General features: G+C 41.9%; 1 protein-coding gene across 2 annotated transcripts in view; it reads right to left on the minus strand.

The window, feature by feature from the left end:
• GADL1 (glutamate decarboxylase like 1) overlaps positions 1-20,898 on the minus strand; it is a 194,317-nt gene extending 173,419 nt beyond the window's left edge. The window contains exon 1 of one of the 2 annotated variants that reach the window (XM_061395727.1): positions 20,744-20,898. In XM_061395727.1, coding sequence (XP_061251711.1) covers positions 20,744-20,795 — 52 coding nt within the window. In that variant the 5' untranslated portion in view covers positions 20,796-20,898. The remainder of the gene's footprint in view (positions 1-20,743) is intronic. The other variant, XM_061395728.1, reaches the window with a different exon arrangement.
• Positions 20,899-23,324: the final 2,426 nt, after the last annotated feature.

Below are 23,324 nucleotides of genomic sequence, written 5' to 3' on the forward strand. Positions count from 1 at the left end.
TCTAAAAGCAGTCCTCACCAATGATCTGTGAAACTGTGAATTCCTATAATGTTTCAGGACCTCCATGGTTGTGGTTCAAGAAAGGAACTGATGGAGAGTCTGTTTTATCTCACAAGCGTCTCTATACTGTTTTGCTTTGAGTTCGTAGGCACGAGTGTATGATGGAACACTTCAGCTTCAAATTACAATATGACTGAAAGTCATTTGACTGCCATTGCTTTTCCGTCTTTAAAAAGTGGAAAACTTAAATACTAAGCCTCTTGCCATGGGATTCTTCATCAGCAGACCTGAGACTCAGCTTCACACTCATTTATCTTTGGCAACTGTACTCCCCGCAAACAGCGCTGATGTCAAGGGCAGTGGCTGAAGCAGCCGATTTAGTTTCAAGGGTGTCTGTGGCACAGTGACATTTACGACACTCAGGTATACTGAGAAAAACTCAGTACTGGCATACTTTGGAGATATTGCTGGTTCAGTTCTAGATCACCACAATAAAAGAAATATCAAAGCAAGTTATGTGAATTATTTGGTTTTCCAGTATGTGCAAAAATCATGTTTACCCTCTACTGTAGGCTAGTAAGTATTCAACAGCATTATCTCTAAAAAATACATATAGCTTAACTAAAAAAATACTTTATTGCTAAAAAAATGCTAACCAGCCTTCAGTGAGTCATAATCTTTTTGCTGGCCTTGATGTTGATGGCTGCTGACTGATCAGGGTGGTGATTGCTGAAGGCTGGGGTGACTGTGGCAATTTCTTGAGACAACAATGAAGCGTGCTACATTCATTGACTCTTCCTTTCACAAACAATTTCTCAGCAGCATGCAATGTTATTTGATAGCATTTGACCCTCAGGAGAACTTCTTTCAAAACCTGAGTCAAGCCTCTCAAACCCCCAACTAAATTTACTCTAAATCCTTTGTTATTTACACAAGCTTCACAGCATCTTCACCAACAGTAGACTCCATCTCAAGATATCACTTTCTTCCCTCATCCATAAAAAACAACTTCTTATCTGTCCAGGTTTTATCATTGCTGTTCAATCACTCAGTCATGTCCAACTCTTTGCAACTCCGTGGACTGCAGAGGTTTCCCTGTCCTTCATCATCTCCCAAAGCTTGCTCAAACTCATGCCCATTGAGTTGGTGATGCCATCCAACCATCTCATTCTCTGTTGTCCCCTTCTCCTCCTGCCTTCAATCTTACCCAGCATCAAGGTCTGTTCTAATGAGTCAGTTCTTCACATCAGGTAGCCAAAGTACTGGGGCTTCAGCTTCAGCATCAGTCCTTCCAATGAATATTCAGGATTGATTTCCTTTATGACTGGCTGGTTTGATCTTGCAGTGCAAATTTTATCATGTGAATGCAAAAATTAAGTTTCATCTTCAGGTCCCACTTCTAATTCTAGTTCTCTTGGTACTTCCACCACATCTGCAGTTACTTCCTCCACTGAAGGCTTGAACCCCTCAAAGTCATCCATGAGAGTTGGAATCAGCTTCTTTCAAAGTTCTGTTGCTATTTTGCCCTCTTTCTATGAAACACGAATATTCTTCATGGCATCTGAAGTGGCGAATCCTTTCCAGAGGGTTTTTTAAAAATTGACTTTCCCCAGATTTATCAGAGGAGTCATTATCTATGCCAGCTATAGCCTTACTAAATGTATTTCTTAAATAATAAAACTTGAAGGTTAAAATGACCCATGGGCTACAGAATAGGCGTTAAATTATTTACCAAGCATTAAAACAGTATTAACCTCTTTGTATTAATACATCTCCATCAGCACTCTTGAGTGTCCAGGTGCCTTGTCAACAAGCAGTAAATATTTGGAAAGGAATCTTTTTTTTTTTTTTCCTGAGCAGTAGATCAACAGTAAGTTTAAACTATTCAGTAAACCATGTTGGCACCAGATGTGGTCTCATGCAGGCTTTGTTGTTGCGTTTACAGAGCACAAGCAGCATAGATTTAGCATAAGTCTTAAGGACCTTAGGACTTTCAAAATGGTGAATAAGCATTGATTTCAACTTAAACTCACTGAGTTAGCTGCATTAGCCCCTAACAAGAGAAATCAGCCTATCCTTTGAAGGCTTGAATCCAGGCATTGACTTCTCTCTAGTCATGAAAGTTCTTCTAATAGAAGGCTGTTTCATCTACATTGAAAATCTATTGTTTAGCATAGCCACTTATTATTTATCTTATGGAGACCTTCTGGGTAAGTTACAGCAGCTTCTATACCAGCATCTGCTGTTTCACCTTGCACTTTGATGTTAAGGAGACGGCTCCTTCCCTTCAATCTCATGAACCAGCCTCTGCTGGCTTCAGACTTTTCTTCTGCAGCCTCCTCACCTCTCTCAGCCTTCTGAGAATTGAGGAGAATTAGGACCTGGCTCTGGATTAGGTATTGGCTTAAAGGAACGTTGTGTCTGGCCAGATTTTCTTTTCAGACCGTTCACATCTTCTCCACATCAGCACAAAGGCTGTTTCTCTTTCTTGTTCACTGAAGAGCATTTTTAATTTCCTTCAAGAACATTGCCTTTGCATTCAGAACTTGGCTGTTTGGTGTAAGAGGCCTAGCTTTTGACCTATCATGATGCGTGTTTTCCTCACTAAGCTTGATCATTTTTAGCTTTTGATTTAAAGTGAAAGACTTGGGACTCTTCCTCTCACTTGAACACTTAGAGGCCATTGTAGGGTTATTAACAGTCTAATGTCAACACTGCTGTCTCGGGGAATAGGAAGGCCTGAGGATAGGGAGAAAGATGGGGAATGGCTGGTTGATGGAGCTGTCAGAACTGCCACATTTATTGATTAAATCTGCTGTCTTATATGGGCATGGTTCCTGGTGCCAAAACACAATTACAAAAGTAATGTCAAAGGCCATTAAACATAGGTCACCTCCAGTTCAGTTCAGTTCAGTTCAGTCACTCAGTCGTGTCTGACTCTTTGCAACCCCTTGAATCGCAGCACATCAGGCCTCCCTGTCCATCACCAACTCCTAGAGTTTACCCAAACTCATGTCCATCGAGTCAGTGATGGCATCCAACCATCTCATCCTCTGTCGTCCCCTTCTCCTCCTGCCTCCAATCCCTCCCAGCATCAGGGTCTTTTCCAATGAGTCAACTCTCTGCGTGAGGTTGACAAAGTATTGGAGTTTCAGCTTCAGCAGCAGTCCTTCCAATGAATGCCCAGGACTGGTCTCCTTTAGGATGGACTGGTTGGATCTCCTTGTAGTCCAAGGGACTCTCAAGAGTCTTCTCCAACACCACAGTTCAAAAGCATCAGTTCTTCGGTGCTCAGCTTTCTTCACAGTCCAACTCTCACATCCATACATGACCAGTGGAAAAACCATAGCCTTGATTGGCAAAGTGATGTCTCTGCTTTTTAATATGCTATCTAGGTTGGTCATAACTTTCCTTCCAAGGAGTAAGCATCTTTTCATTTCATGGCTGCAATCACCATCTGCAGTGATTTTGGAGCCCCAAAAAATAAAGTCTGACACTGTTTCCACTGTTTCCCCATCTATTTGCCATGAAGTGATGGGACGAGATGCCATGATCTTTGTTTTCTAAATGTTGAGCTTTAAGCCAACTTTTCCACTCTCCTCTTTCACTTTCATCAAGAGGCTTTTTGGTTCCTCTTCACTTTCTGCCATAAGGGTGGTGTCATCTGCATATCTGAGGTTATTGATATTTCTCCCGGCAATCTTGATTCCAGCTTGTGCTTCTTCCAGCCCAGCGTTTCTCATGATGTACTCTGCATATAAGTTGAATAAGCAGGGTGATAATATACATCCTTGACGTACTCCTTTTCCTATTTGGAAGCAGTCTGTTGTTCCATGTCCAGTTCTAACTGTTGCTTCCTGACCTGCATATAGGTTTCTCAAGAGGCAGGTCAGGTGGTCTGGTATTCCCATCTCTTGAAGAATTTCCCACAGTTTATTGTGATCCACACAGTCAAAGGCTTTGGCATAGTCAACAAAGCAGAAATAGATGTTTTTCTGGAACTCTCTTGCTTTTTCCATGATCCAGCGGATGTTGGCAATTTGATCTCTGGTTCCTCTGCCTTTTCTAAAACCAGCTTAACATCTGGAAGTTCACAGTTCATGTACTGCTGAAGCTTGGCTTGGAGAATTTTGAGCATTACTTTACTAGCATGTGAGATGAGTGCAATTGTGTGGTAGTTTGAGCATTCTTTGGCATTGCCTTTCTTTGGGATTGGAATGAAAACGGATCTTTTCCAGCCCTGTGGCCACTGCTGAGTTTTCCAAATTTGCTGGCATATTGAGTGCAGCACTTTGACAGCATCATCTTTCAGGATTTGAAATAGCTCCACTGGAATTCCATCACCTCCACTAGCTTTGTTCATAGTGATGCTTTCTAAGGCCCACTTGACTTCACATTCCAGGATGTCTGGCTCTAGGTCAGTGATCACACCATCGTGATTATTTTGGTCATGAAGATCTTTTTTGTACAGTTCTTGTGCGTATTCTTGCCACCTTTTCTTAAAATCTTCTGCTTCTGTTAGGTCCATACTGTTTCTATCCTTTATTAGAGCCTATCTTTGCATGCAATGTTCCCTTGGTATCTCTAATTTTCTTGAAGAGATCTCTAGTCTTTCCCATTCTGTTGTTTTCCTCTATTTCTTTGCATTGATCGCTGAGGAAGGCTTTCTTATCTCTTCTTGCTATTTTTGGAACTCTGCATTCAGATGCTTGTATCTTTCCTTTTCTCCTTTGCTTATCGCTTCTCTTCTTTTCACAGCTATTTGTAAGGCCTCCTTAGACAGCCATTTTGCTTGTTTGCATTTCTTTTCCATGGGGATGGTCTTGATCCCTGTCTCCTGTACAATGTCACGGACCTCCGTCCATAGTTCATCAGAAGTCCCTTAGAAGAAACGGAGTAGCCATCGTGGTCAACAAAAGAGTCTGAAATGCAGTACTTGGATGCAGTCTTAAAAATGACAGAATGGTCTCTGTTCATTTCCAAGGCAAACCATTCAATATCACAGTAATCCAAGTCTATGCCCCAACCAGTAACGCTGAAGAAGCTCAAGTTGAATGGTTCTGTGAAGACCTACAAGACCTTTTAGAACTAACACTTAAAAGAGATGTCCTTTTCATTATAGGGGACTGGAATGCAAAAGTAGGAAATCAAGAAACACCTGGAATAACAGGCAAATTTGGCCTTGGAGTACAGAATTCTGAAGCAGGGCAAAGGCTAATAGAGTTTTCCCAAGAGAATGCACTGGTCATAGCAAACACCCTCTTCCAACAACACAAGAGAAGACTCTATACATGGACATCACCAGATGGTCAACACCAAAATCAGATTGATTATATTCTTTGCAGCCAAAGATTGAGAAGCTCTATACAGTCAGCAAAAATGAGACCAGGAGCTGACTGTGGCTCAGATCATGAACTCCTTATCACCAAATTCAGACTTAAATTGAAGAAAGTAGGGAAAACCACTAGACCATTCAGGTATGACCTAAATCAAATCCCTTATGATTATATAGTGGATGTGAGAAATCGATTTAAGGAACTAGATCTGATAGAGTGCCTGATGAACTATGGACGGAGGTTCGTGACATTGTACAGGGAGTGACCTTACAACATATAATAACAATAACAGGAAAACTTGAAATATTGTGAGAGTTACCAAAATGTGACACAGAGACATGATGTGAGCAAATGCTGTTGGAAAAATGTTGCCAACAAACTTGCTCAACACAAGGTTGCCCCAAATCTTCAGTTGTAAAAAACAGTATCTGGGAAGTGCAAACAAGCAAAGTATAATAAAACAAAGTCTGCTTGTATCTTTACTTTGGTCTCTAATTGATGTTATCACCTCATGAATCTCCACTGATGGAAAGAGGTGACAAAATTTCCATTACTTAATCCAATCTGGTTAAAATTTGGTCAGCGATGATAAACAGTCTATTTAGGCAATGCTCCATTTTTACAATGTTCAGTAAAGATGCTTGATCGCTCAGATTCCCACTCCCCTGTCTCCAAGCCTTTAGAGGTTAAAGCGTCTGCCTGCAATGCGGGAGACCTGGGTTCGATCCCTGGGTTGGGAAGAGATCCCCTGGAGAAGGGAAAAGCTGCCCACTCCAGTATTCTGGCCTGGAGAATTCCATGGACTGTATAGTCCATGGCATCGCAAAGGGTCAGACACAACTGAGAGACTCTCACTTTCACTTTCTATTCATGAAAGTGAAAGACAGAAAGTGAAGTCGCTCAGTTGTGTCTGACTCTTTGCGATCCCATGGACTGTAGTCTACCAAGCTTCTCTGTCCATGGGATTTTCCAGGCAAGAGTACTGGAGTGGGTTGCCATTTCCTTCTCCAGGGGATCTTCCTGACCCAGGGATTCAAACCCAGGTCTCCTGCAATGCAGGCAGAGCTTTACCCTCTGAGCCACCAGGGAAGCCACTTTCCATTAAATTAGCAGGTAAATGGGCTACTGCTCCTCATGACTCCTTGGCTTTGATCTCAAGCAATGAGAAATGGAGATAAATCTTTCAGTCCTGGTCTGTCTTGCCCCAATTACTTTTTCTGTCTCCATTATGTTTTCATGTCTGAAGTGGAGACTTTTCATTGACATTTTTCAAAATTCCCAGTGGGTTTTATTTTTTATTTATTTAATTTTTTTGCCACCCCACTTGGCATGAGGGATCCAAGTTTCCCAGTCAAGGATTGAACCCACACCCCCTGCACTGGAAGCACTGGAAGTGAGGAGTTTTAACCACTGGACTGCCAGGGAATTCCCTTTCATTGATATTTTTCACACTAAACATTCTCTTTTTTGACCTTAGCTTTTGGGACATATTGAAGGCAGGAGGAGAAGGGAATGACAGAGGATGAGATGGTGGGATGGCATCACCAACTTGATGGACATGAGTTTGAGCAAGCTCCGGGAGTTGGTGATGGACAGGGAAGCCTGGTGTGCTGCAGTCCATGGGGTCGCAGAGTCAGATATGACTGAGCGACTGAACTGAAGTTACGGCTAACCATTAAAGGTGGACGAGGGAACCTTCTCTGTGCTATGGACAAAACTCCATGAGTTTGTTTTCTAGGTGCAGCAGGACATGCTCAAAGGTAAATAAAAAAATTTAGAAAGTCCTATCTGAAGGCAGTAGTCTGTCTTGCAAAACTAGTGTTTTGCTTTGAAACACTTACTTTGACCACAATATCTACATAACAGGGAATTCCCAGTGGCTCAGCAGTAAAGAATCTGCCTGCAATGCAGAAGACCACCTGCAATGCAGGAGACACAGAATCGATCCCTGGGTCAGGAAGATCCGCTGGAGAAGGAAATGGCAACCCGTTCCAGTATTCTTGCCTGGAGAATCCCATGGACAGAGAAGCCTGGTGGGCTACAGTCCATGGGGTTGCAAGAGTCGAACTAAACCACCACCACCACAGTCTTCATAATTGCCAGGCTTCTCTGTCCATGGAATTTTCCAGCAAGAATACTGGAGCAGGTTGCCATTTCCTTTTCCAGGGGATCTTCCCAACCCAGGGATCAAACCTGTGTCTCCTGCAATGGCAGGCAGATTCTTCACCACTGAGCCACCTGGGAAAAAACTCTGTACATTTACTAAAAATGAATTGAATTGCACAAACAGGAGAATTTTGTAATATATAAATCATACCTGAAGAGAGCTCTTACAGAGTCATGAGCAATGTGAAACAGAGTGAAGCACAGTTGCCAGCCTCCGGGAAGCTATACTACAGATCTCTTAGTAGTGAGACCAAAGGGCCCTCTGGGGTTCCTGGGCACAGAAACCTTTCTAGGTCTCCCTTTGTGCCTTGTTTGTGGGAACAGACTCCAGTTTCCGTGACCTTCCCTAAGTTACAAAGGACAGAGCTAACAGTTGTTAATCAGGGAAGGGAGGGGATGCGGAGACAAGCGAGAAATGATCAAGAAACAATAGTGTAGCCTTGGGGTATGGTCCTGGTTCGCCTCACGGTATACACATAACAAGATATGTGTAAGCTCTTTATAGAACTAAAAGAAAGAAAGAAAGTCACTCGTGTTGACTCTTTGCAACCCCATGGACTGTAGCCTACCAACTTCCGCCATCCATGGAATTTTCCATGCAAGAGTACCAGCATGGGTTGCCATTTCCTTCTCCAGAGAATCTTCTGGGTCTCCCACATTGCAGGCAGACACTTTACTGTCTGAGCCACCAGGGAAGCACTGATAATTTGGTTTATAGAAATAAACTCTCAACAAATGAAAGATACAAGCATTTTTCATTCCAGAGAAGACCACCTGAGGCTAGATTAAAGGAGCGCAGACTCTGTGCGCACCTTAATCTTATCAGCTACATCACCCTTGTGTCATTGCTATACAACTTCTCACCAAATACCCACAGGGCTGGGATACAGTTGTCACGAACGGAAGCCCTCTGTGTCTCCCCTTTGGCAAAGCAATAAAGCAATTCTTTTCTACTTCACCCAGAACTCTGACTCTGAGATTCAATTTCAGTACTAGTGCACAGAAGCCAAGTTTTCAGCATCAGTTGGACAGCTGATGGGAGTAGTGTAAACAGAGCGAGTAAGGCAAGAGCATGCAGGAATTGCCCTAAGGGCTAGAAGTCAGTCACACTCCCAGTGCAGAACAGTGAGTAAAGCTATAATTTCCCCTTAAACCGAGACTTACATGCCAATTCTGTTTACATATGTTACCTATTGAGCAATGTTATCAGTTTCTTCAAACTATAAGTATGAACTATAATTATTCATGCATGTGTTTACACAAAAATAGTTTGCCAAATAGAGAAATACTCTATATAGAAGCTTCTTATCTAGCAACATCCACCATCCAGAAGCACCTAAGAACACTAGGAATGCAAAATAAATATATAGAACAATGTCAGTGTAACAGGTATTTATAAACTTTACTCATAGTCCTCTTTGCACCTCATTCAGAGGCAAACTACCTTGTATCCTGGACAATTTCAACGTTTTGTAAGCTAAAAGAAGCAAGATGAGGTAACTGCCAAACTTGTTAAAAACAATGAGCTGGAGTTAAGTGCAGCAAATGGTGATTTAAAATGCTACTAGAATTAGGAGAAAGAAAAAAAGCTGATGCTCATGGAAAACGCCATGAGGAGGGAAACAGCAACAGGATCCAAGAGAAAAGAACTCAAGAGAAGCGATCTGACATCATTCAATGGAGAGACAAAGAAACAGATGGACACCTCCCAACTCCTGAGAACGTGATAGCATTCAGTGCTCCTAATGGCAACATCGGACACACAAGGGTTAAACCGTTCACAGAGGTAAGTGAGTTCTTAAATTAGTTCATGAATTTTTCTATCCTTAAAAGCATTTTTGCTTGTTTTTAAATTGGGTATTCCATTTTTATTGTGATAAAAAAAAACATACACATAGCATAAAATTTACTGCCTTAACCATTTTAACAATACAGTTCACTATGTTAAGTAAATTCACTTTGTTATGAAACAGATCTCCATAATTGTTACCTTGCAAAACTGAAACTCTAGACCCATTAAACACTTTCCACTCCCTCTATTCCCCCTGCTCCTGATAACGAGCATTCTCTTTCCAGCTTTATATAAGTGGGATTACACAGTACTTGTCTGTTTGTGTCCAGCTTCTTTCACTTACCATAATGTCCTTGGGGTTCATACCTGCTGGAGCACATAACAGTACATCTATCATTTTTAAGGCCAAATAATATTCCATTGAGTGCATATACCATATTTAATATATCCACCTATCCATTGATGCACATTTGGTTTTCTTCCTCCTGTTTGGCTATTATGAATACTGCTGCTGTAAACATGGGCATCTCTTTAAGACTCTGTTTTCAGTTATTTGGGATGTTTACTCAGAAGTGGAACTGTGGTGGTTTTGTGGTTTACTCGCTAAGTCGTGTCTGACTCTTGCAACCCCGTGGACAGTAGCCTGCCAGGCTCCCTTTACTAGTACTTATATGGTGGTTTCACGTTTCATTTTTAAAGAAACCTCCATACTGCTTTTCATAGCAGTGATACCATTTTACAATCTCAACAACAGTGTACAAGAGTTTACAAAAACTGCCCCATAATACACCCAAGTTACTACTATTTGAAATAATTAGTAAATGATAGCATCATTTTTCAGCCAACTCATTATAATGTTTAATGAAATTCATGAAAGAATTGAGGAGCTGAATAGGAGAAACTTAATTAAATGCTTATTGCCTAATATTATAATAAAAAACATAATAGATAAGATGATTTCATGGTTGTCTCTAGAATTTAAGGATCAGACTAAAAAGTGTAATTTAGCCAAAAGGACTGAGAAAGAGGAAGGGCTAGGAAGGCACAAGCCAGAGTTCAAAGAAGGCAAGCTTCAAAAAAAATGTTAAATCATTAGCACAAAAGCAGTAAAATCCAGATTGCAGAGAATTATGTAGAGCAAATGGCCCAAGTTCTTCAACAGATAAATTATTTGAATAGAAAAGGTCAGGATAGTAAATCTATAAATTAAAAGACCTATCGTAATTTTTAAAATAGGACTAAATTATTAGGTCTAGGAATGCATATTTGGTTGATTAAATTATGAAATGCAAAAGTTAGGGTCAGTTCAGTTCAGTTCACTCACTCAGGCCTGACTGACTCATTGTGACCCCATGGACTGCAGCATGCCAGGCTTGCCTGTCCTTCACCAACTCCCAGAACTTGCTCAAACTCATGTCCATCAAGTCACTGATGCCTTCCAACCATCATATCCTCCGTCGTCCCCTTCCTCTCCTGCCTTCAGTCTTTCTCAGCATCAGGGTCTTTTCCAATGAGTCAATTCTTCGCATCAGGTGGCCAATGTATTCAGCTTCAGCATCAGTCCAACTGATGAATATTCAGGATTGATTTCCTTTAGGATTGACAAATTAGGTCTCTTTACTGTCCAAGGGCCTTTCAAGAGTCTTCTCCAACACCATAGTTCAAAAGCATCAATTCTTTGTCGCTCAACTTTCTTTATGGTCCAACTGTCACATCCATATATGACTACTGGAAAACCACAGCTTTGACTATATGGATCTTTGTCGGCAAAGTAACATCTCTGCTTTTAATATGCTGCCTAGGTTTGTCATAGCTGTTCTTTCAAGGAGCAAGCATCTTTTAATTTCATGCCTGTAGTCACTATCTGCAGTGATTTTGGAGCCCAAGAAAATAAAGTCTATCACTGTTTCCATTGTTTTCCCATCTATTTGCCATGAAGTGATGGGACCAGATGCCATGATCTTAGTTTTCTGAATGTTGAGATTTAAGCCAACTTTTTCACTCTCCTCTTTCACTTTCATCAAGAGGCTCTTTAGTTCTTCTTCACTTTCTGCCATAAGGGTGGTATTATTTGCATATCTGAGGTTATTGATATTTTCCCCTGCAATCTTGATTCCAGCTTGAGCTTCTTCCAGCCCAGCTTTTCTCATGATGTACTCTGCATATAAGTTAAATAAGCAGGGTGACAATCTATAGCCTTGACATACTCCTTTTCCAATTTGGAACCAGTCCGATGTTCCATGTTCGTTTTTAACTGTTGCTTCTTAATCTGCATGCAGATTTCTCAGGAGGCAGGTCAGGTGGTCTGGTATTCCCATCTCTTTAAAAATTTTCCACGGTTTGTTGTGACCCACAGAGTCAAAGGCTTTAGCATAGTCCATGACGCAGATGTTTTCATGGAATTCTCTTGCTTTTTCTATGATCTAGCAGATGTTGGCAATTTGATCTCTGGTTCCTCTGCCTTTTCTAAATCCAGCTTGAACATTTGGAAGTTCTTGGTTCACAAACTGTTGAAGCCTGGCTTGGAGAATTTTGAGCATTACTTTGCTAGCATGTGAGATGAGTGCAACTGTGCAGTAGTTTGAACATCTTTGGCATTGCATTTCTTTAGGATTGAAATAAAAACAGACCTTTTCCAGTCCTGTGGCCACTGCTGAGTTTTCCAAATTTGCTGGCATATTGAGTACAGCACTTTCACAGCATCATCTTTTAGGATTTGAAATAGCTCAACTGGAATTCCATCATATCCACTAGCTTTGTTCGTAGTGATGCTTCCTAAGGCCCACTTGACTTCACATTCCAGGATGTCTGGCTGTAGGTGAGGGATCACACCATCCTGTGTTGCGGCTGCTACTGCTGCTAAGCCACTTCAGTTGTGCCCGACTCTGTGTGACCCCATAGATGGCAGCCCACCAGGCTCCCACATCTCTCGGATTCTCCAGACAAGAACACTGGAGTGGGTTGCCATTTCCTTCTCCAACGCATGAAAGTGAAAAGTGAAAGTGAAGTCGCTCAGTCCTGTCTGACTCTTAGCAACCCTGTTGACTGCAGCCTACCAGGCTCCTCTGTCCATGGGATTTTCCAGGCAAGAGTACCGGAGTGGGTTGCCATTGCCTTCTCTGCCATTGTGTCATTAATCCATGACAAAAGAGGAAAGAATTTACAATGGGGAAAAGACAGTCTCTTCAATAAGTAGTTTTGGTAAAACTGGACAGCTACATGTAAAATAATGAAATTGGAATATTCTCTAACACTATATACAAAAAATAAACTCAAAATTGATAAAAAAGCTAAATATAAGACCAGAAACCATAAAACTAGAAGAAAATATGGGAGGAACAGTCTTTGACATATATTGTAACAGTATCTTTTGGCTCTATCTCCTAAAGCAAAGGACATAAAAGGGAAAATAAACAAATGAGACCTAATTAAACTTAGCAGCTTTTGCATAGCAAAGGAAACCATCAATAAAACAAAAAGACACCTAACTGAATGGAATAAAATATTTGCAAGTGGTATGCCCAATAAGGGGTTATTATCCAAAATATATAAACGGTTCCTACAACTCAACATCAGAAAAACAAACAACCCATCTAAAGAATGGGCAGAAGACGCAAATAGCCACTTTTTCAAAGAATATATACAGAAGCTTCAGTATCATCAGTCATCAAAGAAATGCAAATTAAAAGCACGTGAGGGAGCTCCCTGGTGGACAAGTAGCTAAGCTCTGTGTTCTGAATGCAGGGGCTCAGGTTCAACCCTTGGTCAGGGAACTAAGAGCTCACACAGAGCAACTAAAGATCCCTCCTGCCACAACCAAGACTGAAGATCCCACATGCTGCGGCCAAATAAATAAACATTAAAAAAAAACACATGAGATATCACCTCACACCTGTCAGAATGTCTACAAGCAAAAAGAACACAAACAAATGTTGGTGAGCGTATTTTAAAAAGGGAAACCTCCTCTGCGGTTGTTAGGAATGTAAACTGGTACAACCCCTGTGGAAACAGTAAGGCAGTTTCTCAAAAAATTAAAAATAGAAGCACCATATATAGTTTTGGGTATACATTCAAAAATAATGAAACTCCACTCCCAGATACATATTAAAAAAATAAGGAAAACGCTATTTTGAAAAGATATACACACCCCAATGTTCACAGCAGCACTCTTTACAATAAAGATACAGTAGCAGGGACTTCCTTGCTCCAGTGACTAAGACTTCCCACTTCCACCGCAGGGGGCATGCGTTTGATTTCTGATTGGGGAACTAAGATCTTGCATGTGATGTGGAAAAAAGAAACATCAATACTCCAGCAGTGTGTGTAATCTGAATTTATACTTAAAAAAATATGAAGGCAACCTAAGTGTCCATCAACAGATGAACTGATAAAGATGTTACAATATATAATCCACACCCACAGAATGAAACACTACTAAGCCATGAAAAAGGATGAGATTTTGCAGTATGCACATATGCAACAACATGGATGGACTCTGAGGGCATCATGTTGAGTGAAATAAGTCAGACGGAGAAAAACAAACACTGTATAATATAACTTACATGTGGGATCCAAAAAACGAAACAAACTGGTGAATATGTCAAAAAATAGACTCACAAATACAGAGAAAAATTAGCGGTCACAAGTGGAAAGAGGAAAGCGGGGAGCGGGATTATAGGAGGAGGGTATTAGAGATACAATCTACTATATATAAAATAAATGATCCACAACTACACAATAAGTCCCCTATGTATGAATGAGTTCTGTTCTGAGAGTGTGTTCATAAGTCCAATTTGTTCAAAACTCCAAGAAATTTAGACTCAACAAATTTAGGTCCCCAACTAACACAAATGGCTATGTAGTACTGTGCTGTAATAGGTTTATATTACTTTTCACACAAATAATATATAAAAAAACACACAAAATAAAGAAAACATTTTCAGTCTTAAGGTACAGGACCTTGGAAAGTACAGTAGGACAATACAGTGGCTGGCACACGGGCTGGCATCCAGGGAACAGGCAAGAAGAGTTACTGACTGGCGGAGGGAGAGGAGGTGGGAGATGGTAGAGCTGAAGGGTCATCAGCAACAGGAGACAGAGGGGCGAGCTGCAGCTTCACTCATGTGTGAGTGATGGAATGCAGGTTTGCACCTTTGAAAGTTTGGAATTTGAAGGTTCATATGTGGGGGACTTACATCTATTGTACAACACAGGGAGTATAGTCAACATTTTATACTAACTATAAATGGAGCATAACCTTTAAAAATTATGTATCACTAAGTTGTACACCTGAAACTTATATAATGTTATATACCAACTATCTCAATGTTAAAAAGAAAAAATATGTAAGGTTAAAAGCTACTTATTCGCAGCTCTATTCCCAAAGAATGGTGATTTCCGCCCCCCACCAAAGAAAGGCAAGAGACCACCTTCCCTGCTTTATAAAGTTCTTTTTCCTGGACCTAACTCTGCAAACAAAGAAAGGATACTTAATGGCAGCCAGGATGAAAGCACCTCAAGTACAAGCACAAAACAACTAGGGAGCACTGACTAGTTAGGTACTCATGAACTGCCACAATCCTTACACAACAAAGGGAGGAAAGCCAAGGGCACAGGAGAGACTAAAAGTTAACTATGATTTGCAGCAAAGCAATGTATTCAGTACCACAGGCTCCAAAATTTTGTCATTGGCATTAAGTTGCTTTCTTTTTCCTACTTTGAGTTTCTTTTTCAACTGCTCATCTCTTTAAATCAATTATGCTACTTTGTAACCCTGAAAGGTCAAAACTTATTTAAATGTTCAAAAAGAGTTGGGCAGACACATTTGGAAAGTCAGTTGAGAAAATAACTTAACTGTCCAGTGTCAGGGAATTAGGTGATGCAGTGTAAGTGGTCTATGGTATTTTTTTTCCTTAGAGTGTAATTACTTTACAATATTTTATTAGCTTCTGCTGTACAACAAAGTGAATCAGCTATCAGTTCAGTTCAGTTCAGTCGCTCAGTCGTGTCCGACTCTTGGCGACCCCATGAATTGCAGCACACCAGGCCTCCCTGTCCATCACCAACTCCCATACGTATACATATACCCTCTCCCTCCTGAGCCTCCCTGCCCCCATCCCATCCCCTGGGTCAGCACAGAGCACTGAGCTGAGGCCCCTGTGCTAACAGCAGCTTCCCACTACCTGTCTATTTTACACATGGTAGTGTATTTATGTCAAACCAAACTTCCCAATTGTCTTATGGTACATAGTCCTTGTATCGTGCTTCTTCCTTATAAAAGAAAGCAAGTTCATTACATAAGAATTGAAAACATAAACAAGCAAAAAAAATTAAGGAATATTTTTTATTCTATTAATCTGTTGCCTTTCCACCTAGATCCTTTTGCAACAGGTAATGATTTTCCAAAAACAGAAGGCCATCACATAGCTTTTTAAAGCCTATCATAATTTATTTATGCCATCCAGCAAAGAAATATTTATATGTTTTTAACACCCTACTGTTTGGCATGTAAATACTTACAAATTTTCACAATTATAAACAACCTGGAGGAAGAAAAAGTGAGTATGAATTCAAGCTTAAATGCAAAAATAAGAACTGATGTATTTCAGGAATCACACATTGTTACCACCCATCACTTTCTTATTCACTCACACAGTTCTTTACTCAGCAGATAGATGTTGAATATATGTACCTGCAGTGTGTCAGGCACTTAGCTAGGTACAGTGAAAAGTGAAAGTGTTAGTCACTTAGTCATGCCTAACTCTCTGTGACCCCATGGACTGTAGCCTGCCAGGCTCCTCTGTCCATGGGATTCTTCAGCCAAGAATACTGGGGTGGGTTGCCATTTCCTTTTCCAGGGGATCTTCCAGACCCAGGGATTGAACCCAGGTCTCCTGCATTGCAGGTAGATTCTTTACCATCTGGGCCACCAGTGAAGCCTCCAAGCTAGATGCTGGGGATTCAGTAAATAGAAAGATGTGGTCCATGCTCTCATGGACTTAAGGTAAGAAACAGAGATGTAACCAATTACAAAAAACTCTGAAAAGTGTTTCAATGTAGACAAAACAGAATTTACAAAATTACTCAATACAATAGAAAAATCACTGAGCAAGAATCAATGTTTTCAAAGTGAGTTGTGAGGGTAACTCCAGGAGCAACCTGGTTTCTGAAAAGTACTCTCCCAGGATTCACTGGGACTCCTAACTCATTCTTCTGTTTTAATATATAAATTAACTTCTCCTCACTCTTTGCACAAAATGAAAGCTCCAACTGCAAAGACACAGCACCCGAAGCACACACACACACACACACACACACCCCGTGTGTGGCTGATCACACATCTGGCAGACTACCCACATCAGTAGGTACACTGTGCCTGTTAGTGTTGTACAGCTGAATGGATTTCACACTAACTATCTTTCTGGAAAGTTGCACTTTGCTAACAGATTCTAATTACCTCATTAAACTCTATATCCAATTTTCGGAATATAATAAGTTTATGGAGAGCCTGCTACCTGCCAGACACTCTGTATATCAGTGCAAATGTTCACAATAATTTCAACTAGTGGATATCTTTATCCCTATTTTACAGATGAAGAGACTGAGATACAGAGTTTTCATCATGTACTGGGAGATACTACACATCCGAGCATTCGCTGTGCATCCTTCTCTTTCCTCTGCCCCTACAGTTCCCCACAGAGAACAATTCTGCTCTACTGCAGGTCGCCTGCTCCCAGGGTGCTGTCTTTTTAAAATTTTTATTTTATATTGGGGTATAGTTGATTAACAATGTTGTGTTAGTTTCAAGGGTTTAGCAAAGTGGTTCAGGTATACATATATGTGTATCCATTCTTTTCAAATTCTTTTCCCATTTAGATTGTTACAGAATACTGAGCAGAGCTCAGGGTACCACCTTGTAATGTGGACCCATCTTGGGCAGCCTGAGACAGCAGGACCCCTGCCACATCTGCTCCAGAGAAGGGCTGGAGAGCATCCCATGGGGTGCTGCCTCTGCCTCAGAAAGGGACAGTTGTCCTTCATTCCCAGCAACCAGAGGGCTTCTGCCCCCAGGGCAAAGCACAGGTCCCTACCCTGGCCAGAGGGAGAGAGGGAGCTGCCACTGCCAGCTCTCTGAATACCCAGGCTCTTCCCTTCCATCTTTCCCACCCAACAGGAAAGGGAAGAATGCTCCTGTCACTTCAGTGAGCTTAGCGCCACCTTCCAGGGGTCTCACCAGCGTTCCACCTGTGGACATGCAACATTGTTTTCCAGCAGGAGAGGACCTAACACCCTGGGTTAGGTGTTAAGGGAATGGATTGAACACTCACAGCTGACAGTCACCCTCCCAGAGCCTCAGTTTTATTTTTAAAAATTTATAATTATAATAAAAGCAGACAATAATAGTTCTCCTCACTAGTGAGGCTTAGAGAGGTTAGTGCTTGTAGTTCAGCCTAGCAGGTAAGTGTTCAATAAATATGAGCACTTCATACCTTAAAGGAGGGATAAGAGACTGGGTCATAAATTTTACCTGCAGTGGGTTTCATTTAAATTATGAGCAAAAGGAATAAATAAAAAGTGAAAAGTTTATAGAGAGAAAGAAAACAAAGAAATATACAAGAGGCCAAAAAATTACACAGAAATTTTGTTCCTGAATATCACAGTTTCAATTTTTTATTCCAATATACCAGACTTACAACATTCCATAAAAGTCAGATTTTCAATGGAAAAGTTTCTGCCCCTTATTATTAAAACTTAAAAGTTCCTTCCAGTTTAAAAGTGAAGAATCAAAGTAAGAATCAAAAGCTGCATAAGAAAGAAACTATGACTTTGCAGGCCAAAATTACATAGGAGGTTTGTCTTATAACTTCAAACCAGAAGGAAAAATATGCTGCTGCTGCTGCTAAGTCGCTTCAGTCGTGTCCGACTCTGCGCGACCCCATAGATGGCAGCCCATCAGGCTCCCCCGTCCCTGGGATTCTCCAGGTAAGAACACTGGAGTGGGTTGCCATTTCCTTCTCCAATGCATGAAAGTGAAAAGTGAAAGTGAAGTCACTCAGTTCTTTCTGACTCTTAGCGACCCCATGGACTGCGGCCCACCAGGCTCCTCTGTCCATGGGATTTTCCAGGCAAGAGTACTGGAGTGGGGGTGCCATTGCCTTCTCGGAGGAAAAATATGAGTTGAGTCCAAAGAATTCTTTATTTCTACTGGAATTGAACTTCAAATCTGTTATAATTAGCCTAAATTTCTCTGGGATGTACTATGGGCAGACTATAAACTGGATCAAAACATGTGGAGTAGAATAAGAATTATTTATTTGTAATAAAATTCCCTATGACGTTCTTCCATAATGTATAGTCTGTAACAGATATTCAGCCAGACAGTCTGTTTTAACAACGTGTGTCATCTAATATACTCACCACATCACTTTCACAGTCTTGTCAAACATACTTCGAAATTTACAAAGTCTGACAGATACATATCCTGTCCTCTTTTAAGATGTCATAGCAAACATTTGGCACAATTAGGTGCTATTGGACATGTTATCGCCTTGTCACCTGCTCAAGGATAACTGGACTGACAGCAGCCTAAAGCCTTTTGGTATCCTCCGAAATTCAGATTGAAGGTTAACCTCTGCACTTCACTACTCATATATAGCAATCAATGAAGTCCTCACAAGGTACAGACATGCTTGGTTATAAGGACTTATGCTTAATTTAGGAAGACTAGACACTTTAAAAGTTTCTATCAGAGGTCTAAAGAGTTTGTGGCTTTAAAACAGGAATTAAGATTTCAAACAAAACAAACAAAAGCGTGCAGGGCTAAGGCAGTCAGATACAACTATCCTGTGTGTCCATCCCTCACATAAAGAAACCTGCTATATTATTAGGAATTAAAAAAAAAATCAGCCTAAAGTATCAACCAGTTTTTTAAATAATTATCTTCCTTAGATTGCACTGTGTGTTGATCTCAGAAACATGAAAGTAATCATTTTACAAAAAAGTTCCAGCAAAGTGACAGTTTTTATGTTATTGTTATTGAAACAGTAACCATGCAACTTAAAACTTTTCATTTTGTATTGGGGTATAGCGGATTAGCAAACAATGTTGTGAAAGTTTCAGGTGAAAGGGGACTCCTCCGCCATACATATACAGGTATCTCTTCTCCCCCATTCTCCCCTCCCATCCAGACTGCCACATAACATTGAGCAAAGATCCCTGTGCTATACAATAGGTCCTTGTTGGTTATTCATTTTAAATATGTGTGCATATGTCCATCTCAAACTCCCTCACTAGCCCTTCCTCCCATTCTTCCCCAAGACAACCATAAATTCGTTCTTGAAGTCTGTGAGTCTATTTCTGTTTTGTAAGAATAACAGTAACAATGCAACTTTAAAAAACTATTTTCAAAAGAGGATCCAGGGTAGCGATGCTGGTAACTTTGCCTAGGACTGTGAAAGGGAGGAATGAAATGTTTCTTGCAGCACAGTGATTCTTGACTTACCCATTACTGTGTGAAAATCCCCGCCCTTTACATGACTGGTCTCCAGGGAATCCTGCCCTGTGCACCTGCCTCACCCAGCCCCCAGAGAGTTTCGGCTTAAAAAGCAACTTCATTAAGCCGTGTTCAGTACAGTCCAAAAGGGTTATTGATGCAAAGATGAGTTATTCCTGGAGGAACGTTCTTCCTAAAAGGTCAATAACTAACTAGCAAATAGCAGTAATGAGGACCTTTCAGGGCAGGGCTTCTGAACCAGGGGTAAACCGAGGCAATTAAGGGGTCAAGTGTGAAATCTTTAGCAAACAAGCGAAAAGGTGAATAGGTGAATTTTTGTGGGAAAAAAGTTCAGAGTATTACATCACCCGTTCATAGCAACCTGAGACTCTTCCCTCGCAGAATCATATAACCATCATTTACGAGACGGACTAAATGATACCCGAGTTCTAAAGTCGGTTTGGGGAACTCTGCTGAACGATGCATGATGCCTTCTTTGAACAACTAACATTCCGGGTCCCCCACCCCCAAGAACACGAGGGCTCACTCACTATAAGATGAGGTGGCCTCTTTTAACGCCTGTTTGTGGAGGAGATAGGTGGAGGCGGGGCGGGGGGCGCGGGGTAGGGGTGATGCCGGGCACTTCCCAAGTAGAAGCACGATCATTTCTTAAAGGGAAGGGGCTCCCTCTGCATCTAGAGATATCCGCGGCACCCCAGCGGTGAATCTTGTTCTGTGCTTGATCTCAAAAACCCGCCCAGTGCCCACCGCTGTTTAAGAGCGGTTCTGTGAGCTTTAGCAAAGTGAACTTGTCTTATTCAAAGAACACCCAAAAGAGCAGGAAAGGAGGCAAAAACTCCAGGAACACGTGGACTTAATACCCACACCAGCCGCCTGACGGGGAAACAAATAACCCTCCTCCGGGACCCCTGATCCACCGACAGCGGGAGGTCAGACCTCGCGAGTCGTTACCGTCCGGGGCGCGCTCGCGGTCCGGGAGGAGGCTCATCGCTGCTCCGCGCAGGGCTGCCGGGGCGCGGCTCCTGCCGTTCAGGCCGCGGCGGCTGCAGTTGCCGAGGCAGCGCCCCCCGTGGGGACCCGCAGGTGCGCGCAGCCGCTGCTGGGCCCGAGCCACCGCTCGGGACGGACGGGGACGCGCTCGCGCTGCCTGAGCTCAGCCGTCCGAGGCTCCCGCGCCTCTCTATTAATACTTGCTGAGCTGCTGGCGCCCTGCCGCCTGCTTGACCCGGGGCCAGGGTCTCTCTGCCCGAGCTGGGAAGGGCTGGGGGACGGCGTGTCGGGGCGTGAGGCATTTGCCCGAGGAACTGGCAGAGCGTACCCCGTAGCAAACCTTGCCCCGCTCCCCGCCCCCCGACCCCCGCTCCGAGGTAGAGACTGGGCATGAGTGAGTGAGCCTTGGAGTGTGACCTTCCCAGCTTCCATCTTTTTGGAGTCACCACCACGCAGGGTCCGATCTGGCGAGAGAAGCCCTAAGCTAAATCTGATGACCACTCCAAGCCACCAGCGCAGGGAACCTATTTTAGGGCAGCCGCTCCTCATTCATTCAGGCCTGCCTTGACATTTAAGAGTTCCATAAGCAAATGCCTTACCCCGATCGGATTTCACCCTTTTGCCTCCGCAACATTTCAAGTTTGAAGAAGGGAAGGCAGTCTGCACCTTGTTGTCCAGGGGTAAAAAGAGCAAAGAGGGCAGTGGATTCGCTATTTGTTTGGTGTTTAGACTAAAGTGTTCACAACACTCATTCTTCCAGCAAGCCCCTGAAAGTTGGGCTCCAGCCATGTTCCTATTGTAAATTTAAATCTCATCAGTGAGGGCTGCTTTTTTGCCATCCCTCCAAGTGTTATGTTTAAATTCCCTTAGGAGTTTTTAAGTGAGGCCATTGAGATGATAGGAGCAATCAGTTAACGCTAATTCAAAGAACACTGATGACAACTACATTACAGACCTGCATTCATAATCCAGATCCTTCAAGGGCCTTAAAACAAACAAACAAACAAACAAAAAACCTGGTTTACTTCTGCACAGAGCCTAGAGTGGTTTCTTAGGTGAATTATTTCCTCTGGCTGCATAATTAAAGCTTGTATCAGTGATGACAGTGCAGCCCTTTTCTCTCAAAAGAACTGATGATTCCTAATATACCCAAAACTAGAGTTATTAAAAATATTAAAGTTAAGACCCTGCAGACAAATTTTGTGAAGTTTCTGAGACCCCCTTCCTCCATCTACTCTTTTGTATGTAGCTCCACTGACAGAGTACTGAGAGCTAGTCATGGAAGCACAAATAAGAACTTCAGGAGTTAACCTTTGGTGACTCTATTAAAAAATATGGAAAGGAGTATACACTCTGGCAAGATTTTCATTTCCTTTTTTTAGCTTTGTAATAAGTGGGCCCTCTCTAGCCCAGCTTGGAACAGTGACCAGTGTCAGCCTCTGCTAAATTACATCTCTCTGTGTGAGGCGAACCAGGACCAACTGGGCTTCAGTGGATTGTAGAAATGCCAATTTATAGAACTGTTCCCTCTTCCCCTCTTGCCCCAACCAGGGAATATGCCATTTCAAATTTCTTAGATTAGAAGTCAAAAACTGCTCTCTAAGCTCACCTCTTAATGGGTTATCTCCCATTTTTATTCCTATAGCAAAGGCATAAACTATATGCCTTTGGGAGCAACAATAAACTCCCATATTTATTCCTATAGCAAGGGCATTGTGTTATATTTCTTCTTGCTTTTATTCTTCAGTTACTTGGCACTTTCTCTGTGCCAGTAGCTAGGGATTTCAAGAAAAATCCTGCCCTTATAATGCTGTAGAGTAGTTGAGAGAGACAGGCTTAGGAGCAGTTACTTTTTTCTCATCTATTTCATGTTCTAGGAAAGAAGTGGGCACTGAGGAGCCAGAGCTGAGAGCAGGGCTAATTCTACTTGAAGGATTAAGAAATGTTTCCAACCAGCAGTGACCATTTTCTCTGATGATAGTAGCTAGCATTTTTAAACATGTACTATGAGCTAGACACCCTGCTAAATGCTGTTCATACATTTCCTTCTATAATCCTTCCATGAATGGGAATTACTATTATTCCCTTGTACCATATGGACAAACAGAGGCTCAGCTTTAGTAATTTGCCCAGAAACACAGAGGGAAAGCATTTCAGAACTATGATTGGAAGGCAGCTTTCTATAATTACAAAGCCTGTGCCCAGTGTCTACACTCAGTTGCACTGATTAGCAAAGGTATTTTCCACAGCCGGTGGTAAGAACTTTTCACCAAAACCTTTCAGGAAAATGGGTCCTTGGAGGGTACACAGACAGGCTGGTTGGTGTTGCAAGAAACGGGACTGTCCCAGCCATCATGGCTCCTTACAGATTTCATAACAAGGCAGGGCCCCAAAACTGGTCTTAAGAAAGACTGCCATGAAAATAGCATTCATTCATTCATAAATCCGTTCATCATTTGTTGAGCATTTACTCTGTGACACACACTTTTCCTGGAATCTAATTTCATCTCGACAACAGATTTCCCCC

The sequence above is a fragment of the Bos javanicus genome, chromosome 22 (assembly GCF_032452875.1).
Source record: "Bos javanicus breed banteng chromosome 22, ARS-OSU_banteng_1.0, whole genome shotgun sequence".
In the NCBI taxonomy this organism is placed as follows: domain Eukaryota; kingdom Metazoa; phylum Chordata; class Mammalia; order Artiodactyla; family Bovidae; genus Bos; species Bos javanicus.